The 23,006-nt window shown below is 42.9% G+C and overlaps 1 protein-coding gene across 8 annotated transcripts in view; it reads left to right on the top strand.

Moving 5' to 3' along the window:
• Positions 1 to 23,006, top strand: part of ZCCHC7 (zinc finger CCHC-type containing 7) — a 430,079-nt gene that overhangs the window by 191,222 nt on the left and 215,851 nt on the right. For all 8 annotated transcript variants that reach the window (XM_085881648.1, XM_085881650.1, XM_085881651.1 and 5 more), the window contains one exon: positions 21,080 to 21,247. In XM_085881648.1, coding sequence (XP_085737774.1) covers positions 21,080 to 21,247 — 168 coding nt within the window. The remainder of the gene's footprint in view (positions 1 to 21,079; positions 21,248 to 23,006) is intronic.

Below are 23,006 nucleotides of genomic sequence, written 5' to 3'. Positions count from 1 at the left end.
CAGCACACAAATCCAGGCCTGGCCTGTCCTCCAGACAAGGCCCAAGTCGAGGTCTGAGTTCCACAGGCGGATCAACAGTGTCGAGCCGTGAGGTGAGTAAGGACCGTCAGACGCTCTGGCGTCTCCTCTCCTGCCTTCCTGCCTCGAAGCCCGACTCCTGCTTCGTCCTCTCAGTTCCTCTATTGCCTTCCGAACTGAGAACCCCTTTTCGGCACCCGTGGCCTCCGAAACCCGAGCACCCTCGAGAGCGACGCTCGTCCAAACTCCAAAACTGAACCTGTTTCTTCTCTCTCTCGTTTGCTCGCTTCAACACACGCCTCTCTCGTCGACTAACTGACCAAAGGCTCCGCCCCTTCGCGTCACTGCCTCTCCAGGCCACACCTCTCTCTCTAGGCCACACCCCTCCTTCTCTGACGGGGTGGGGCCTATCCGGGATGAGGAAGGAATAAGAGCGATCTCTCGTTTCACCACTGTATGAACATAACAACAGTCTTTTACATCTCCCGATGCACATGTATCGTACACTTTCCCAAACAACCTATATAAACAGGCATTTAATGGGGGATCTGAGCTAATCCTATACTTAGTCGTCCCATAAGGGCTATTTCCGTAACAGTATATACACACGACTGCTCAGACGTTTTAGAACACCCCCATTTTCCAGTTTTTACTGAAATTTAAGCAGTTCAATGTTTTAATGTACTCTAATTAAAGCATAGATCAAATTAACAATTGCAGATAAAAAAGAAATCATGGAATCGTTTTGTTGAACAAAATTTAATCTAAATTTTTGCCTCATCAAAGTAGCCATCTTTTGCAGATACAACAGCCGAACATAGACGTGGCATTCTTTATACAATGGAAATCAAATATTGTTCGGAAAGTTCTTCCCAACAGTTGCAGAAGTTCCCACAAATGTGTTGCACTTGTAGGTTGCTTTGCTTTCACCCTTCTCTCCAGTTCATCCGAACCAGCTCAATGGGGTTTAAATCTGGAGAATGTGCTGGCCATTCCATGATTTGAAGTGTACCATCTTGTTATTTTCTTCTTAGGTAGTTCTGACATAGCCTCGAGGTATGTTTTGGGTCGTTATCTTGCTGTAGGATGAACCCCTGACCTACTAGGCGAAGACCAGAGGGTATTGCATGTCTCTGCAAAATGCTGTGGTCGCCCTTTTGTTCAGGGTGCCAGTCACGCTGTGCTAGTTGCCGTCTCTTGATCCAGCAAAAGAGCCCCAGATCATCACGCTTCCTCCTCCATGCTTGACAGTTGGTGTCACCCACTGAGGAACCTTCCTTTCGCCAACTTGACGGCGTACCAAAATCCTGCGTGATGAACCGAAGATTTCAAATTTTGATTCATCGGTCCATGAGACCTTCTTCCAGTTTTCAGTAGTCCACTGGAGGTGCTTCATTGCCCAGGCAAGCCTCATTTTCTTATTTTGCCACCTCAGAAATGGCTTCTGACTGCCACTCAACCTGTCAAACCTGCAGCTCTCAGTCTTCTCTTCACAGTTGAAACTGAGACTTCCTTACTTTGACCAGTGTTAAGCTGTGCTTGAAGCTGCTGTCCTGTGAGCCGCCTATCACGCAAGCTGTTGACTCTCAGGAACTTGTCTTCTGATTGTGTTGTGGCTTTGGGTCTGCCAGACCTCTTCCTGTCAGAGTTTCCTCCAGTTTCCAAGTGCCTTTTGATGGTGTAGGAAACTGTACTGACTGACACCTTGGCTTACTTTGCAATGTCTCGAAAGGAAAGACCTACACTTTTAAGGGTTGTAATGGTCTGTCTGTCTTCCTTTGTTCATTGTCTTTTTCTCACCATTATGATAGCAATATACTACTTTCTGCAGTGCAATATTATCCAAATAATGCTTCAGAGGGTGTAGCAACACAGTCTGTTCCAACACTGCTTTTATACCGACAGAGGGTTTGTAACTAATCAACAAAAGTTGGGACACCTGTCGGAATTGTTTGCATCAAATTTTAAGGCTTCATTTACTTCCATTGCTGCAGAACAGCTGCAGTTGCAAACCCATTACTTGTTCCCTGAAAAGTGCCTTTTTTAACAACTCTGAAATTTACATTATAAATATAAATAAAATGACATTATAATTTATAAATTATAATTTACATTGTAAATAATCGATTTATTTATCACTTATTTATTATATTTATCATCCTGGCAATATCTCGGGCATATTTTGAGCAAGGAAGGTGTTATTTGAACATGACGCTGACCAAGTGATTTGGCAACTAAAGGGTATTTTTGATTTATTGATTAATCAATTAATTGATCATTTATTCATTTTTCCATTAATTACAAAAAGTTACAGATTCAGATGAAACAGCAGTGGTTTCGGCATGCGATTCAGCAATTGAATGAGAAATCAATTATTTTATCGTTATTATTTATTTATTTTATTTATGCAATCAATCAATCGATTATTGTGCACCGCTCCCTCCCAATTCCATCTCCATGTGCTGCACGGTAACATCACCGGGTGCCAAGGGCGCCCCGGCAATGTCGCGCGCTGGAGGATTTGTTATTTAGTTATTTATTTGGCATGGAGGCAGTGTACTTTGAATGTACCTTCACTTGTTTATTTATTTATTTATTTGCTGTTCAGAATAGAATAACCTCCCATTTTTAGCTCACCTGTTCAGGTGAGGTATTAGTAGCATGCGGTGTCAGTCAGTATGTAAATACTCGGCTGTTCTTCTCTAAAACTACACACACGATTTTGATGAAACTTGACCACAACCTTCGTCACTCATGATGGACTAAAGTTTGTTCATGGTATAAAATAAAAGTTAATTAGGGATTTGCCTCCCCAAAATAGGTATTTACTTTGTTCTCCGTTACATATTTCATTTTGACCATGAATTGCTGATTATACATTGTACTGAATGATGCCCTTTCCCACTGACAGAGCAGTTGCTTTCATTTCAACAAACCTGAAAAAGACCAAAAGATAGGTCGACATCTGGGATACAGCATGTCTTTGCAAGTCTTATTCTCACTGTTTCTCTCTGGAAAAATTGATTCGGAGAACTTACCTATTCGCTTCTGCATTGTTCGCAGTCCTTGAAACTCCTCAATAGTCCTGGAAAAAATGACTATTTCCACTGTCCTGTCCTCAATTTTCTCCTGTCTTCAACAGTCCTGGCTATTTCTGCTGCCAAACCATCGCAAGGGTGTAGCCAACAATGTGGAAATGGTCTGCACACCACTGAGGGTGCTGGAAAACACCCATCACTCCGCCTGATCCTCTCCCAAGCACCGTTCCCACTAGGGGATTATAAAGACTGTGCGCCCCGCACATTAGGTTGACTCTGGCAAGCGTTACGTCGCTCTCGGTTCTCTGACTCAGCTTGGCTCGGTTGGTTGGTTGGTGCGTTCCTGGTTGGCAGAGTGGAACCTTGCGGAACAGAACAGGGACAGAGCCTATGGAGTGGAGTGCGTGATGGTGAGAAGAGCCAGGCGCCAGACTGAGTGCAGTACTGTCGGACCCCGCTATTCGCGGGGGGTACGTTCCTGAAAAATGCCGTGAATGGCAAATAACGGAGCATTGTTTCAATGGAAAATGGGGAATAGGTTCCTGGTGGTGCATGATTCTTAGTCCTGAGTTTGAGCCCTGTCGGCCGTTGAATTAACACTGGGTGGGGTTGACTCAGCCTGTCATTCTTCTGAGGTTGGCTAATTGAGTACCAGTGTACTGGTAATAGGGGCATTGCGTCAGCGACACAGGCGTGCCTTCAGGCAATGATGCTACCCGCAGCCTTGTGCTGCACACAAAAGAGGAGGGTTAGCTCTGCATTGCGTCCTCTTTTGAAAATAATTGCGTTTCTTTTACCGCACCACACCAATCCTTGCTTCCCCTGCTGTACAAATGTTGCTGTGAATTGAAACCTTTGCTTATTGTTCCACATTCTGTACCTTTCCTCTCCCTTGTTGTAAATATACTTGTTTATTATTGTGAATGTACCCAGTTTGTCACATATTCCTCCATCGCTCTAGTGTAGTCTGCACGTTGTCAGGTTAGGTATGTAAGCATGTGCTGGTGTAGCGCATTGCTGCATCCACTTCCCGCCGGTACTCCAGGGGCCTCCGTCTGGCCATCCCCTCGGCAAATGCCTGGCTCATCCCCATCTCCTTGAGATGCTGATCAACCTGCTGCAACCACGAGGCATGTGGTTGGCCCATTGGTGTCCTCCACTCACGAGGCTCCCTTACTGAGAGAATCTGGTGAGCAGGATCAGCATCAGGAAAATGAGTCCATACCCATGTCCATACCGCCGCAGCTGATGCTCACAGACTATGCAGGTACCAAATCTAATTTGGTCTCTCTCAGCAACCGCTCATTGGACACAAAGTCCAACTAGTGATAGCCAAGGATTGTCTGAAGACACCTGGCACCAAAGGAATTATGCCTTCATCTCAGATCCCTGGTCAGTGTTCAAGTCTCACATTCACAGAGCAAGAGAGAGCAAGGACCTGAAGACTCAGACTTTCGTCCTCCCACTCAGGTACTGACAGCACCACACCCCATCATCCAGTGAATCCATGACTCCTGAGGCCCAACCCAGACGTCTATTGACCTCTGGCTCACAGCCAGCAGAGACATGAATATCACTGCAAAGGTAAGTGAATCTTTCTGTGACCTCAACATCCTCACTAAAACAGGTACAGACAAGATAGCAGCATCCAATATTTCATTGAAACCCTGGATCTTAGTTTTGACCTAGGAGACCTGTAATCCCATCGGCTCCGACTCCTCGTTCAACACCTCGAGAGTTCTCAAAAGGATATCCAGAGTCTCCGCAAAGATGACTGCATCATCTGCAGAATCAAGGTCAAAGATCTTGACATTCCCAAACAATGCATCACAGCTTGATCCCTCTGACATCCTCCCCAGAATCCAGTCCATACAAGTGCTGAAAAGTGGTGCGGGGGGGGGACGGGACAGTACACACCCTGACAAACTCCAGTAACAACTGGAAATAAGTCAGATGGTATAACTATATCTCACAGCACTCTCAGTACCAGAGGAAAGGTCAGATGTCACATTGATCATTTATGGTGGCACCCCATGAAGACCAAGAATCCTTTGGAGGGCATCCCGATTCACTGGATCGAACACTTTGCACAGATCAACAATAGGCTGCAAGCAACCCCCTGCCGAAACTCCCATCTGCATTTGGTGTGGATCCGTAACACTGCACGTCGTGTTAGCCGTGAAGTTCTACCCCACATGATTTGCTCTTATTAGCCAGCGCACACTCACTGTATCGCTCGGCAGTAATCAGAGTGTTTATTGAGGGCATGAAACTCACTTGGTGTGGCCGTCCAAAGGTATGATACCCACGCGAAGTAGTGGCAATACCAATTGGCTTCCGTCATTGCTTAACAACCCATTGGGCCGTGGGGTTATCCGTGACTGGTGGCCTCCGGAACAGGAGTTCAGGAGGAACTCGAGTGCTTCTCCTTGTGTCAATCCTTGAACCCTGGGCCCTAACAATATGTATTATGTATGACGAAGTTGCTACTGATGACAGTAACTAAATACGTAAATGGAGACCACAGATAAATGTTTTTTAAAATAAATTACTGCACGTAAATGCATTCTCTACTCAGCCAAAAATAGCCGTGTGTAATGCATGTCGATGCCTGAGAGATGTTTGTGATTGGAGAGATTACTGAGACAGTGAGCCGGAGATTTCTGCATCTTCCTCTGATAATTAGCCAGTTTCATGCATGGCTGGCAAGGTTCCTTTTCTTGTTGAAGGAGTTTATGGGATTCCTGATGTTTGAAGAAGGGAAGAAGAGTAGTCTGAACAGCTTTAGTCTTATTCCTCTTCCTCTTCCCAGCAGGCACACAACGTTGTTGCAACGTCGTTTGCCAGTTCTATCCTGACGTCAGAATTGGGTCAGTGGGAAGTTGTTTTTGCAACACCCATGACGTCGGTTTTCAACGTTGTGACAACATTGAAATCTGACGTCGTGACAACGTTGAAATCTGACATTGTTGCAGCGTCGTGTTCTGGTTGTACCTGACGTCAGAATTGGGTCAGTGGGAAGTTGTATTTGCAACACCCATGACGTCAGACTTCAATGTTATCACAACGTCAGATTTCAATGTTGTCACAACGTTGAAATCTGACGTCGTTGCAGCGTCGTGTTCTGGTTGTACCTGACGTCAGAATTGGGTCAGTGGGAAGTTGTATTTGCAACACCCATGACGTCAGATTTCAATGTTGTCACAACATTGAAGCATGACGTTAGTTTTCAACTTTATCACAACGTTCATAAAATGGAGTTTTTGTTTTTACCCTTTTCTTTGCACGCCAAATAAACGAACATTGCAGTGCATGACACCCTTCAGCTTCCAGCTTGATGGAGCCCTCGACCCGTAGGTCTGGGGCCAGCAGAGCACCGCTGTTCTACCGGTGCCATTATCAAAACATTGAAGTTGTATTGCAACATCATTACATTGCACAGTAACACATAATGACCACAACTTGAAAACAACTGTAATTCGTAATCATTTATTATCACGTATCACGCAGAGCATTATTGCGGCAAAAATATACAAGCAGTATTAACAATAAAAATATCTTTATTCGTACCAAAAAAGCACTCAAATACAAACGTACAATAAATAAAAGTAGATACCATTGCAATTGATAAACATATACTAAAAATTGGGAATAAAAAGAAATACCACATGGGTAAAAGTCGTAAATACCTTTTTGACAAATTCACTTTGTGCAAAGCACAGTTAACAATTCAAATTCAGAAAGTTGTGCTCCAGAGAGGAACTGTGGAGCTTCTTCTCTCTCTCAAATATAATTGACTGCACAAAGGCACCTTTAAGTACAACAACATCATCATGCAGTGTTAGTAAAACTGCTGATAATTCTATGCTTGCATACTTTAAATGGGCATTAGGAACATAAAAGGTATTGACCGATAACTTACATTTATATAAAATGCAATTAAAAGTTTTAGCTACTGATGACATACTACCCATTGTTACAAGATTCAAAATAAACAACCTCAGGTAAGAATTATGAGAAGACGAAGAACCACATATAAATTTTGCTATACGACATAATAGTTGACATTCAATTGGTATAAATTCAGCAATGACTGGTAAAAGAGTACAATATGGGTCCTACTTGGGAAGTCAAACACCTTTCTGATAGAATTTCTCATACATATATATATATATATATATATATATATATATATATATATATATATATATATATATATATATATATACATATATATATATTTTTTTTAATATTTACATATATATTTTAGAAATATTTTTACTTGTTATGTCCCACAGCAGGCATAAATAGAATGAGATGCATAAAGACTTAAACAGATGATACTTGACATGATATGAACAGTGCATAAAATTATATAAAACTGAATTACAATCAGGCAAATCAATGAGACCAAATATATATCTATGTGTGTGTATTCATACAAAGAAAAAATATAAATCTAACATCATTAAGTATGAAAACACAATTTTGAATGCATCTCACATAAATAATTCCAAAGCACAAAAAAATTAATTTGTTGGATGTTTTCAATCTTAACTTCATAAGAAAATAAAATAACTTCATTCTGCATAAAAGTACATGTAAATATTTTCACAATGTAAACTTAGACTGTGTTTCCAACATACAACATTACAATTAACTATGCTGCAAATTCTTAATAATCAAGGACGTGGACGGCTGGCACAGCGTGTTGCTGTTACTCGTTATTACTACACGAGTATGTGTCCGTACGTGCAAAAACAACAACTTTCAAACAACCACACAGGCCATTCCTTCGCTCTCGTAAATGACGACTGTATTGGGGCATTGTGTTTATCTATAAATGCGCATAAGAAATCGAGAAATTATGAGAATACAGTAAGTCATCACTATCCAGAAGTCCGTACGTTGTAATCCATAATGGGGAACGCGGCTGAGGATCTCTTCCCCATCGGCCACGCCTACGCAGTTGGTTTGGTAAATAAATGGCCAAAACTTGGGAAGCACTTGTCCAATTAATATCAAACCTTGAAAAGGCACACACCCAGGTCCCCAGCAATATAGCTGGCAAGTTTCAATTAGATCGGATCAGTGGTTGTCGAGAAACAGCGGTCTCTCACACACACACACACACACACACACACACACACACACATACACACACACACACACACACACACACACACACACACACACACACACACACACACACACACACAGCTGGAATTATAGATAGATGAGGGCTTGTTCCTGCCCGCACCTCAACGCCGATCAGGGGCATATTTCAAATGTTGTGATATGGCAGTGTCCACAGCCGCCTCCGTTGCTGTTGGCTGACTGGTCATGGTACTGTCTGAAAAAAATAAGAATTTCCACTTCGTATATATTGGGCTTTATGATCATCAAACAAGACTTGCATTGTGAATTACGCTCAAGTCGTGCACATTATAAACTGTCATTTAGCAGAATTCATTACCTCTGACAACTTTATAAAAATTCAGCTTCCGGAAAGGTCTCTTCCCATTCTTTCCACACAAATTGTATGTGGACATCACAGCATTGGACATCACCCTTATTTTAGAAAATAACAACAATTTAGTACACCAGTGTTCGAAGCAGCTTTTAACAAATTTTAAGTTCCACTGCTCTTAAAAAGCCTCAATTAACATTATTCTTAATTATATAAAGTTATTTTCCTGTCTTTTGATAACCATTTTACCAAAGGAAAATAATTCAGGTCAGGTATGGGAGCATGTGCCAGAACAGCGCGTCGCTGCGTCCACTTTCCGCCGGTACTCCAGGGGCCTCCGTCTGGCCATCCCCCAGGCAGATGCCAGGCCCATCCCCATCTCCTTGAGATGATGGTCAACCTGCTGCAACCATGAGGCACGTGGTCGGCCCACTGGCCTCCTCCACTCATGAGACTCCCTCGCTGAGAGAATCTGGTGAGCAGGATCAGCGTCAGGAAAACGAGCCACATGTCCATACAGCCGCAGCTGACGCTCACGGACTATGCAGGTAACAAATCTCATCCGAGTCTCTCTCAGCAACCGCTCGTTGGACACAAAATCCGACCAGCGATAGCCAAGGATTCTCCGAAGAGACCTGGTACCAAAGGAATTAAGTCTCCGTCTCAGATCCTTGGTCAAAGTCCAAGTCTCGCACCCATAGAGCAAGACTGGAAGTACCAAGGACCTGAAGACTCGGACTTTCGTCCTCCCGCACAGGTACCGGCAGCGCCACACCCCATGATCCAGTGAATCCATGACTCCCCAGGCCCGACCCAGACGTCTATTGACCTCCGGCTCACAACCTGCGGAGACATGAATATCACTGCCAAGGTAAGTGAATCTATCCACGACCTCAACATCCTCACCACAAACAGACACAGACAGGACAGCAGCATCCAAGATGTCACCGAAAGCCTGGATCTTTGTTTTGACCCAAGAAATCCGTAATCCCAACGGCTCCGACTCCTCATTCAGCACCTCGAGGGCCCCCAAGAGGATGTCTAAAGTCTCCGCAAAGATGACTGCATCATCTGCAAAATCAAGGTCCGAGATCTTGACATTGCCAAACGATGCACCGCAACTTGATCTCTCCGACATCCTCCCAAAAATCCAGTCCATACAAGTGTTGAAAAGTGTGGGGGCAAGTACACATCCCTGACGAACTCCAGTAACAACTGGAAATAAGTCAGAGGCGGTACCACCACACTTCACAGCACTCTCAGTACCAGAGTAGAGTTCAGACATCAGATCGATCAGTTTCGGTGGCACCCCACGAAGACCAAGAATCCTCCAGAGGACATCCCGATTCACTGAATCGAACGCTTTACAGAGATCAACATAGGCTGCAAGCAGCCCCTGCCGAAACTCTCGTCTGCGTTCAGTGAGGACACGAAGAGCAAGGATACGGTCAATCGTTGACCTCTTTGGTGTAAAGCCTGACTGCTCTGGACGCTGGTGCTCAAGCAGATGGTGGCAAACCCTATCAAGAATTATCCGAGCAAAGACCTTGCCCGGCACTGAGAGCAGCGTCACCCCTCGGTAGTTGTTGCAGTCTTGGCGATCACCCTTCCCTTTCCAGAGAGGGACAACAAGGCCCCTCTTCCAGTCAGTTGGGATGATGCCTGTGTTCCAGGCAGAGCACAAAACTGCATGCAACGACGCGAGTGCAGCATTTCCACCAGCCTTGAGAAGTTCAGCATGGATGCCACAGATCCCTGGAGCTTTGCCCCGTTTCAACTGGTTCACCGCAGCCCGTGTTTCCACAAGCGATGGTGGACCACAGTTGATTCGAGGGTCAGCAACAGGGATTGTAACACCCTTGACGTCCAACTCGACAGCTGGGGGATCAGCCTGGTACAACCGCTCAAAGTAACCGGCCCAGCGGGCCTTCACTTCAGACTCCTCTGTCAAGAGCCTACCACTCTCTGCTCGAACTGCAGTGCTCCGAGGGATGGGCTTGGATGAACGTAATGCGCGAATTCCCCTGTAAGCGGGACGAGAATCACCTGTCCACAGGTGATGCTCTACCCCCTCACAGATTCCTCGCACATAGGCCTCCTTGTCCACCCTCAGTGCACGTACAGTTTTACGCCTCAGCTCCCTGAACAGCTCAGCTCTGCCATTCAGCCTGGCCCTGCGACTCTGGTCAATGGTATCCAGTGTCCCTTGAGAGACAAAATTCTTCTTTGCCCTGCGGTGAACTCCAAGGCATCCACCGGCAACATCAAGGACGGTGGTCTTGAAGGTGCTCCACAACTCTTCAGGACCGCCCAAAGCACCCAGACCCCCAAGTGTCCACTCAGCCTGTTCGCAAACTCCTCAGCTACTCTCTCATCCCTGAGCTTGGCAACATCCAGCCTAGGCTGGGATGGTACCATTCTCCAGGATTTAAGGTGCAGCTTTAGAGTTGCTACAACAAGCCTGTGGTCAGTATTGAGGAACTGAGCACTCCGGTAGACCCTGCAGTTCTGGATCATCCTCCAACGACCGTCAATGAGGACATGGTCAATCTCCTTTGCCACACCGCCAGCGTTGGAATACCAAGTCCAGCGATGAGCTTGCGGGCGCTGAAACCATGAACCAGCCACCCTAAGTCCATGACTTCTTGCAAAGTCAAGGAACTTAGTGCTATTCTGGTTCATAGTTCCTGACCCATGGGGACCAACACACACCTCATAACCATCCCTATCAGTTCCAGTCGATGCATTGAAATCCCCCAAGACTAGAAGTGTATCTCGTCTGGGGCACTGATCAACCACAGACTCGAGTGTGGCGTAGAATGCATCCTTCACGGTAAGATCACTCGCCTCAGTCGGAGCATAAATAGAGACCAGGGAAATGACACCTAAGGAGTGACGAATCCTTAATCTCATAATACGCTCGTTGACCGGTGTTACCTCAATTATCATTGGGGTCAGCTTATTGGACACAGCTACAGCAACTCCTTGGGTATGGTAACCATCAGAGCGACCAGACCAATAGTAGGTGTAACCACCCACCATTATCTCGCCGCAATCCGGTCTCCGAACCTCAGAGAGAGCTGCAATCCCGATGTCCAAACGCTTGAGCTCAGATGATAACAGAGACAGGTGATCATCCTCTCTTAGGGATAGGACATTCCAGGCACCCACCCGAAGGGACCGCCTCAGGTTAACCCAAGGAGACCGCCGTCTGGTGGACGACACCTCAGCACCACTCCGACACACTCTCCCGCAATCTGACCCAGGGATGTTACCCCGTGGTTTCCCTCCTATCAAAGATTGGGGGTCCCGAAGGCTTTGCCCCAATCCCATCATCCGGTGAGCTGCCCTGCGAAGGGAAGCTGCACAGGAGGTACTCCCACGGAGTGGGTTTTCAGATTTTTGTAATTATTGTGTACAAAATAATTGTGCACCAAAAAACTTCAACAATTCCTCGAGTGACAAACTACTGCAATGAAGGCTTCATTATTACAAGCGGCAGTTTGTCGGCGGCCAAAGGGTTAATATTTTTTTTTATGACAAAACCACATTTTTCGGCGAACAATAACTGACAATTGTTTTCCTTTTGCCTTTGGTTAGGCCTAACTCATTAAAAGAGGACATAAAAAATAATATATTATAAAAAATAATATTAATTGAGGTTTTTTTCTAGGGCAGTGGAACTTTAAATTTGTTACATTGCGGAACAATGCGGTAATTCGTCGGACCCGAACGGCCAAAGCATTAGCCACACCAGAAATATATTTTAAAAAGGTTCTGAACCAATTAAACTTGTGCAAAGGAATTTTGACAGAGTTCCCTTTATTTACCACTGACCGGTGTTTTTTTTTCACCAGGCCCACGGAAAATGAATTCATTATTTACCGTCGATTTCTCCACACGATCAGGGCCAAATCAGCGACAGCTAAACGTGATAAAGAACGATGAAATCGGGTGTTGGAGGATTCGATCGTCAGATGTACGCTCCCGAGTCCAACTCTCTAACCACGATCGAGTGGCCCGAAGGGCCCGGGAGAGTTTCCATTGAATGTTTCCATATGGATTCCAGAACACCAGTAACAGGAACACATCATGGATTCTGTGATCTTTAAAACGTGCAAAAACAAAAGCTAAGACATAAAATCGATTTATAATATTATACTTACCAAAAATGATCATGGCGGAAGATAATTTTAATTATAAAAGCGGAAGTCTTCTGCAGATTAAAGCGGATTGTCTCTGTCACACTCAGAAACAGCTGAAAGTTCACAAGTTTAACCAAACCTTGCAAATGGCGGCTCGTGATGCGGAAATAGCAATTAGCTGATCAGATCTCTCCTCCAGTGAAAGGCAGACACGACCACACACGGCACGAGGTGGCAAAGCGATCACCATGGAAACACACGAGGCAGAAAAAACAGTTTTCGATAATCGCGGGGCGCGCTGAGGCTGTACCGCCACGTGATATGGTTGTACAACCAAGCGGCCAATTCCCGACGTCGTGAATCTTTCATACTGACGTCGTGTGTCTGCTGGGTTATTCCTATTCCTCTTATTCCTCTTCCTCTTATTCCTCTTCCTCTTATTCCTCTTCCTCTTATTCCTCTTGCTCTTCCTCTTATTCTTCCTCTTCCTCTTATTCTTCTCTATTATTGTGCCCTCTTATTCTTACCTCTTATTCTTCCTGTTGTTCTTCTTCCTCCTCTTCTTCTTTTTCTGGTGTGCTGTAGCTCCGAATAGCAGTTCCACTTATTATGAAGGGTTTGAGGAAAGGTTGGCAAAATACATTCTCAATGAAAGTCAATCACTTGATGACAGACCATGTGCAACTGGAACTCAACCCGAACCTGTTAAGTTTTAGAGGAACTGAACCCAGAACTTGATCCGCCAATTATAAAAAAAGCATACAAATTAAATTCAACATTGGCACTAGTAGTGAGACATCGCCGAGCGGGAGAGGGGGGAGAGTTGGATGGGAAGGAGAGGTGGGGAAAGGGGTTGTGATGAGAGGGGGGAGATCAGTATATTAAAAGTCCTGAAAAGTTTCTAAAAATTAAAAGTCCTTAAAAACAACTCCTCGATTTTTGGTGATTTTTGGGATATTTATTTTCAATGAAGAAAAGAAGTCGTTTTATTTTTATTTTTATTTTATTTATTAACGTGTGCATTCATGAGGCTGATGGGCCTGGATGTTTATCTTCATTCATAAATATTATGAGTTATTTTGGGACAGACAATTTTTCAGTAACCTGCTTTGCATCAATTTTCATTGTATTTATGAACCACACTCGTGTTTTCATTGCAGTTCATTTAATTAACTTTTGTTTGTGTGTTTGTTTTGTGTGTGGCTGTTACCCGTGTGCAAAGCGAAAATTTGGGTTAAGCAATTGGTTCATTTTCTGTGTTGGCAAAGTCCTTGAAATTCGTGGAAAAATAAGCATTTTCCAGTGTTGGAAAGTCCTGGAAAACTTGGCCAAGTCTTTCAAAGTTTTGCGCATATAGAAATAATCTCCACACCCCCAATACTCTTAATTTTAACCTCCCCTCGGCATTTACCATTAAAGTCGCATCAGAATCTGGACCGCGCTGAAGAGCTAATCCTAATTCTCCAATCCGAATCCCCCCCATCAATGGATTTATTATGGATTTATTGCATGGTGCTAATTTAGTTGCTAGACTATTCCTGAGTTGATCTGCTCCAATGTTCTTCAATTCTATCTTCCCCAAATTATGGCCTCTGGCATTTATCCATTGAGACAAAAAATATTTGAGGACCTCTGGGACTTAACTCCATTTCAACTTTACACATGTAATTGCAAATCAGTGGCACTGCTGCAGTGCCGGTGGTAACTGAGACATGCAGAGCGTACAGTACACTGTACCTATCGTCATATCGTCACTTCTGTGGAATCGTAATCAATTCCTTTGTTTTCATTTGTTATTGCCTTTAGTGATTTTTAACCATGGCTCCCAAGAGTAAAACTGTTGGTAGTGGTGAACTAAGTGGAAATTATGGAAAGTGATGTCTTTGATACAGAATGTGAACGTTTTGAATAAGCTTGTTCGAGGTGAGAGTGCATGTCATCACTGGGCATCAATTAAGGAATTAACGAGTCCAGCATCTGCCAAGTAAATAAATAAGCAGAAAACATAAGGGGTCGTGAATGTTGTGGTTGTGCACCATGATTGAAGGTGAGTCTGGTAAACCATTCCATTACTTGACGTGTGAGTTTATAGGTGAGACAAAACATGACCTCCCATGTAAAACGAGCATTTACTGTAGTCCGAAAATCCACCTCATATGTGGAGAGCATATTTTGTTGATTTCCAATTTTTATGAAAATGAGGATGATTATTAATTTCAGTTAACTCCAGGTAAGCGATCAATGTGACAGAAACTGGTGATTAATGCTGCAAAAGGTACAACTTGGAATGGTTCTGTGATATAGTTTGCTGAGCTAGTATATTTTGTCTGGAGGTATTCATGTAAAACTGAAATATTCAATAGAATATGGAATAACAGAAAGCCAACAAGGTGAAATCCTTATCCTTGTGGTTTGTTCCAAAGTCACCTGTTACATAAAGCATTTGTATTAAAAGTCATCGAAAACGACTTTTTTGTCCTGGAAAACTGGGAATTTGGTCTTCCATGGCTGTGAGAACCACAACATTGTTTGTCTGTTGACAAACTTCAGTTTTTGATCAAGGAACAACTTGATTTCAATTGAATGTTATATTTTGAACACAAATGAGAACATGAATTGGAAAGTGAACCTGCAGGTTAGTAGTACTTTGCCTCTGAATTTGTACCGATCACGCATGCGCAGAGCAGAGTGAAATATTTACCTTCGCATTCTGCGAAAGGTTATGTTTTGGTCGCTGTGTATTTATTTATTTGTGAATATGTGTGTTTGTTTGTTATTCGCATAACTCAGAAAGTATTAAACCGAATTGCATGAAATTTGGTGGGATGATTCGTGAGTGTCCAAGGACGATTTGATTAGATTTTGGTAGCGATCGGGTCAAAGGTCAAGGTCAAGGTCACGAAAAGGTCAAAAACACTCTTTTGAGCATAACTTCCTTCATAAAACAGCTATCGACATGCAACCACCGCCATATTGTTCCATGACGAGATACCTTTCGGATATGTAGTGTCGGATTTGATGTAACGTCATCGGAAGTGCGTCTAAATGACATCACAAGATGACGTAAATTTTCAATTTTCGATCTCATCAGTTTTGATCATACCGTTTTGTAGGACTTACGTTAAGGACGTCACACACCAAATTTGACTTCGATCGGACTGACCGTTATGACGTCATTGACATTTGAACATGACGTTTTTCAATTGTGGCTAAAATGTCCTGATATTTTACATTCAAATATCTATATAATTTATAAAGCAAAGTCTCCCAAATCCAGGCATTAGGATCGGTACCAAAATATCTGTTTATTGATGTACAGGTTTTGCCAATTAACTCTGTAGTCAAGGTCAAGGTCACACTCAAGGTCAAAATATACCTGTAGGCATAGCTTCAGATCTAATGGAGCTATTGACATGAAACCAACGTTAAAACGTTCAGTGAACTACGAGCTTTCAGAATGGTAGTCCCCGATTGGACTTGACGTCCCTGGAAGTGCGTCAAAATGACGTCAAAAGATGACGTCATTTTTCAACTTTTTAATTTTTCAGTGTTTATCATTCCATTTTGTTGGACTGCCTTCAAGGAGGTTACACACCAAATTTGACGTCAATCGGACTGACGGTTGTGACGTCATGGACGTTTTAAAATGACGTTTTTCAAATGTGCCCGGAAAAAAGTTGCGGCGGCGAAGGTATGCGCTCTACCGAGTGCCCGTTCTAGTTTTTAATGCGTCTGCCTGTCTGGCAATTTAACAAAATCGAAAATCATTGCAAACAGGAAACTTACTGTTTTTAAGGACGTCATAAATGACACCAACAACAGGTATGAAGAACTAATGTAATGTTAAATGAGGTAGTGTAAAATATACCGCTTCGCCGGTGGTAAACTTCTGAAAACGTATCATTCTCCAACCTTCAAAATCATTATTTTATTTCAAATGAATTGTGTACATGAGCACTGTAAAACACAAGTCGTTTATTGGCACTTTCAAAAACCTTTCGATTAGCAGTACTTGGACAAAACATTACGGCATTTTACATCTCAACCAATCGAATTCGCCTTTCGCAGATCCTGCCCATGTCCTTTTAATCTCAAGACTGCACCGGTTAAGGTATTCTATGAACTCTCTAGTTTTGTGTTTAATCTGCACATGTTTGTTTTCATATATATATATATATATAGATATATATATATATATATATATATATATATATATATATATATATATATATATATATATATATATATATATATATATATATATTGTGCGGATGTGTGTTTTGTGGCTGTTTTATTATTATTATTTTTTTTAAACCGTTGTCTTCCACCGTAGAAATACCACAATTGACATTGCCAGTTTCGCTGCCCTTCATGCATGAAGTCCTACTGCTGTCTTTTCCATTAGCTTTGTCCGAGGAAATATGACCTTTTGGCTTGCAGTTAGTTTTACCTTTGAGGTTTGATGTAAATGTAGATCGTTACAAATATCACAATGATTATGGCTGGTGAACACTGTGAGTTGATCTGTTCGATCAAAGTCTTAACAGGCAAAATCGAGTTGTGCAGTGCTTGCTGCAAAATAACATTCTCCAGTTAATCTGTCTCCCTGGTTATAGCCAACAAAGTGCTTGCAAATGTTTTTTTTTTTTGTTCTTCTAATTTTTGCTAGTACATTTGTGAAAACCTCGGTGCCCGAGGGGTTTTCAGTGGAGTCCCGATTAAAAACAATAAAAATAATAATTTTGATAATACGAGCCTCCCAAGGGTTACTGAATCTCTTCCTTACGAGAACAATGTTCTGTGAAGATGATGTGCATCTCTAATTTTGCATTTTAATGATCCATCAAATAAAATTCTAACAAATAAACCATTTAGCCTTGAAAGTTAAAGAATATAATTTCGAGAATTTACAATGTAATGATAGTTATTAACATTTTCACCCCTCCCTCCCACCCCCCCCACCCCACCCACCTTCCCTCTCCTTTAAGCACATTTTTTTGCTGATGTTACATAATTGAATTTTATTTAAGAGCAAGATCTTGATTAAGCATATAAGAAGTATTTTGCAAACAAAATCCACATGGTATGAGGAAAATTCTTAATTGTCGTCATCCCCTTAAAATAAGGGCTGGATGGATCATAATTAAGCTATGATTCAAGCTACAGCTGACACGGGGCAAATTCTGGTTTGGGCCAGAATCTCATGGTGACACTGGACTCGATGGGTGTGGTTGCTGCAATGAGCTGTCACCGCTTCAGCCACAGTACCAAAGAAATCCATCCTTGCCACTCGGCCTGTCGGGAAGAGCCAGGACAACCAACCTTGCGTGCCTCAGGAAATGGAGGCTGCCAAACCAAGATGAGGACAGATCTTTCTGCAGAAATGAGATACAGAAGGTTACGAAATAAAAGGAGTAAAAGCTGGGTGCTTTCCTTGGCTACAGGCCGTGAGGAGTCATTGAAATGGCACATAACTTGCCGTGCTGAATTGAGTGAATGTAAAATAAAAAAAACACAACAAAAGAAAAAAAAAACAAGCTTGTGGGGAGAGAAAATTTTCTGGAGCAAGAGCCTATTCAGGGTTGGAAGGTGGAGGAATTAGTGAGGGGGTGGGTAGGGGAGGGAAATTTCAGTTGGGGGAAAGATGGTATGGAGGTGGGGGTGTGGAGAGGGCAAAAGGAGTGGGGGGCATCAGGTAAAGGAAGAAAAATTCTTTCAAAATGGAGAAGGCCTGAAGCTGTCACACAGGAGATAAATAGTTATGGGTACTGGCAATTTGCAGGAGAATGCAGGCTAGGCTTGGTGTCCTCTACAGCTGAGAAACTTTTGGGCCTTATGTAATGGGAAAGTCTGCGGCTCTCAGGCTGATCAGGTTAACTGTGCTCGTTTATGAGGCAGAACCTGGGAACATTGCCAGCAATGAGGCTGTTAACATTTCAAGCCGGCCGGCAAGATAAATGAAACGCATAGGCAAATCGAGGAGTTTGGACCACCGCTTGGCTCTTTTTCACGCTTGTACACGCGCTTAGTATTATGGCATGTGAAATTAAAAGTCACCCAGCTTTGAAACTGGACCGTTTATGGTGGCCGGATTGCTGTGGGCTGCCAAACTTTTCCAGTGTCAATGGCCGGTTTTATGAGACATTGAAATCTATGTAAACGCATTTAAACCGAGTTAAATCATGGAAAACCTTTCACAGTTTCACTGCCAGCGTTAAATGGAATGCTGCACATGTTGTGGTTGGTTGCATTTATTTTTCTGCTTGGCTGTTATTGCCTGTTATCTAATGCATCTTCTTCAGGTATAAAGCCACGAATTGGCCTTCATGAAAAAAAAAAATACATGGCAGCATTTAACACACGGACCTCACATGTAATTGTCTGCATTTCGTTAAACCAATTTGTGCCGTTATACTTTATCGACCAGGATGTGCGTGTTGCATCGGATATAGTTTTCAAAATTATTATTTTATGAACTTAAAAACAAGGGTCAAGAGTTTATGTCCAAATTTCAGTGATTTACTGGATGTACAGTTTTCAGTTTTCATCAATATATGCATGGCCGAGGGTGAGATTATGATGAAAACGAGCAGGAAATAGATTTGGCGGTGATACTCGAATCGTTTTAAGTTTTGTATTGGTGCTGATTTGCCCAACACTTCAAAAAAAAAAAAATTCCTTCACCCTGATTGTCTTCTTCAAAAAGAAGATTGATTGGGATGTTCAAAATGCATCAGAACAACATGACGATGCCAAGGTGATTGAATCCCGATGACCTTTCAAGGGAATTTGGATGGTGAGCTGAGGAATACCTAGTGTGTGTGTGTGTGTGTGTGTGTGTGTGTGTGTGTGTGTGTGTGTGTGTGTGTGTGTGTGTGTGTGTGTGTGTGTGTGTGTGTGTGTGTGTGTGTGTGTGTGTCCAGGCCATAACATTTTACCATTTGATCTTTTGTCATCAAATTTTCAACAAACGTTTTTTTTAGAACATGGAAAAGACATTAATAATTTGGTCAAAATGTCAAAGGGCGAGGTCACAGTAAGTACAAATAGGCCTTTTAGTCCATTCGCTTCTGTCTTTCTTTATAACAAACCTCTGATGAGAATATCCATCCATCCAATGGGACCGTACTCTGTTCAGAGCATTGGTGCTGCATAAGCAGTCTCATTGGCTATTGGACACAATCCTGGATGGGCCGCCACTCCGACACAGGATACCAGCAAGCTGGCACCCATTTTGCCAACCTTGGAAGGATGACAGGCAGAGTCAACCCCACCTGGTGTTAATTCAACAGCCGAGTGGGATTTGAACTCAGGATCCTAGGATCCCAAGCCCACCACCCTCACCATTAAGCTCACACCAGGCATGATGAGAATATGGAGAACAATAATTCATAAATTTTAACGTTTTTTTTTTTTTTTAGCTGTTTTTTTTTTGGTCAAGTTTGGGTCGAATACAAAGCGGATGTGGACAAGCTTTGTATTTTGAGACCCTTTCTGCTTTTTTTTTGTTTTTCATTTAAACAGCTGTCCTGTATTGTCCTCGAGGCAAACACCTGCTGTAGATGAACCCAGGTAGGGTTTGAAACAGCAAAGTGCTTACCTTGTGTAGCTTTTCTTGGTTGCTTTTGGCAGTTTTCTTTGGCTGGAAAAGTCAGGGGATTACTCAAATAGATCCGAGCTACTTGAAGATAAATGATTAGGTGAGAGCTGATTGGTTGCTCACTCCAATTATGGGTGAGAGACATGATTGGGTCTTGATCTATATTAACTGTCATGCTCTTCCAGCTAAACAAAACTGAATAAAGCACTCACGAAAAGCTGCACGAGGTAAGCCCTTTCCTGTTTCAAACCGTACCTTGGTTCCTCTACAGCTGCAGACATGCACAGGTTGTGCACACTTTAGAATCCAAATGCTGCACACACCCACCCCCCCCCCAGCCCCCAGCCGCCGGACCGGTTTAATCACTAATTGGCACGTTATCAGTGACAGCATAGCCAAACGCACACTACCGAAGCACCCAAGCATGTACTCCGTACAATGCCAATATCAGTTAGAATATAAATGCCAAGACTCAATCATATCTCTCACCCGTAATTGGTGTGAGAGAGATAGGGCTTACCTTGTGCAGCTTTTCTTTGTTGCTTTATGCAGCTTTCTTTGGCTGGAAGAGAATGGGGGTTAATGTCTGGAAATCCTAGCCACCTGGGTAATTGATTAAGTTAGAGCGAAATGGTTATTTCCTCCCATTACGGGTGAGAGACGTGATTGGGTCTTCTTGTTTGTGTATACTGTACATGTATGCAAAAATTATTTCATTTTTGTCCATTGAACTTACCTGTGAAGCATTGCGTAACCTGTGATGAACATTCTGTGATCTTAATTTTTTCTTTTTTTGTCACCACTGCAGAAACATCCTCGATGCAACATATGTGGCAATCTCGGCCATTTGCGGGTCACGTGCCCATTCCTGCCTTGCTATCTCTGTCGATGTCCTGGACATTTGGCACAAGATTGTATAGAAGGTCCAACAAACAGCCAATGTCGCCGTTGCCGCATGATGGGACATATCGTCGATGTGAGTAAATAGTTTTGCTTTCTTCACATCTCCATCCATCTGTACCTATTTTTTTCAACCCTGTGATGTATCTCTGGGCTGGCAGGATTACCTGGAGGTGCACACATTCACTACTAAGTGATCTTCCCTGGGTTTGAATCTCGGCTGAGCTATAAACCATCATATCGGTGCTTCACAGGCAGGGTGATTCATCAATGTGTGTGCCGTCCCTCGGATGGGCGTTAAACTGCGCGTCCTGTCCTCCGGCATTAGTTGGTGGATGTTAAAGATCCCACGGTGTCCTTTGCAAAGAGCAAGCGAGCTATCACCGGCAACATGAGCAAATTCCAAATTCCTGCCCTTACTTCCTGAATCGGAGTGGCGCTGTGACCAGGATTGTAGCCCAGTATCTGCTGCGGCAGCACGAACGCTCTCCATAGGACATGTTGCATGATGATGCAGCATGTACGTTTCCAGGTTTTGTTGTTTTTCTCTTGTTTTGTATTCATTTTTATTCACTCTAAATTGAATTTATATTTGTAGTTGAGATTTTGGAAGGCTCCCTTATGTAATTATATAACTCTAACCTTTTTGCTTTTTTAATGGGCTGCTTTACCGAATCGGAGGAATTTCAATTTGCTCTTTTGCTTTTGTTTTCTCTTGCAGTGCATCAATTTGATACAGTGAATTAAAATATTTGTTCATTTAGGAAAGTGGAATACTATGTATAGTTCTTGCAGCATGAAGAATGAGTCTTACTGGTGAAGGCTGGTGTCTATCTGCATTGGGGGAAAGTTTGTGGACGTGTATGCTCTATTGAAGGGTTAATGTCCAAAATATGAGCTTCTCCAACCTTTCCACAGCGGTTCACATACTGTGGATGATCAGCATCCTCTTGATTTCATCCATTGTTCTTCCAACATGCCGATGCAGATCGACACGAGGTTTCACCAGCATGACTAGTCCTTCATTCTATACACATACAAGTTGGATCATCCGATGAAGATCGGGGTATTTAGACATTTATAAAACATCAAGATGTTGTTTCCAACTGTAACAAGAAAAACATAAACTGGGAGTGCAACACAGCAATCATGGGCCAAATGGCTCATTTCATGGTTTATAGTCATATTGAGTCGTGGGTCCTTTGTATATTGATTTATATTAAATGCAGTTGGTTCGATTCCTGACAGAGTATCGACCTTCAAACGCAGAGGCGTAGCCTACGCTCCGTCCTTCTCCTCACCAAGTTGGAAGAAGGTGGGGGGTTTGGGGTGGTTGGGGGGGGGCGAGCGGTGAGTGGGTGAAACCTAAGGTACGACGCTTTAAATCCCAAAGTGTTGTTAATTCTTGTCTTTAAATCAATTTGACGAAGAATTTAATTTTTTTTCCTGCAACGTTGAACTTTCACGTGTGAAAATAACGCGGTACAGCAAATTTTGGGGAAATTGGTCCAGGGGTTTGGAAACGTATAAGGAGACTCACTCACTATTTTACCGAACAAATACACAAACATGCATCCCTCGTTATATGGCAACTCAATAGACCGCATTCAATTTTGCTACAACGTAACATTTTAAACCAAATTATTATACATTATGTTAAATTTCCTTTAAAACGGAAATTCGATGCAGGAGGAGCCCACTCGGCCCATCATGCCTACGCCACACCAACACAAGATTTTAAAAATCCCTCCAAATGACTTGATTTCATTGGAGGAATGGGGAGAGGAGAGGGGATAACAAAAGTGTGATAGGCTCAGGGATATCATAAGGGTGTT

The sequence above is a fragment of the Eptatretus burgeri genome, chromosome 5 (assembly GCF_056783735.1).
Source record: "Eptatretus burgeri isolate ZD-2024b chromosome 5, Ebu_testis_v1, whole genome shotgun sequence".
In the NCBI taxonomy this organism is placed as follows: domain Eukaryota; kingdom Metazoa; phylum Chordata; class Myxini; order Myxiniformes; family Myxinidae; genus Eptatretus; species Eptatretus burgeri.
Note: the sequence above shows the minus strand (reverse complement) of the source record. Positions and strands in the feature narration are given on the sequence as shown.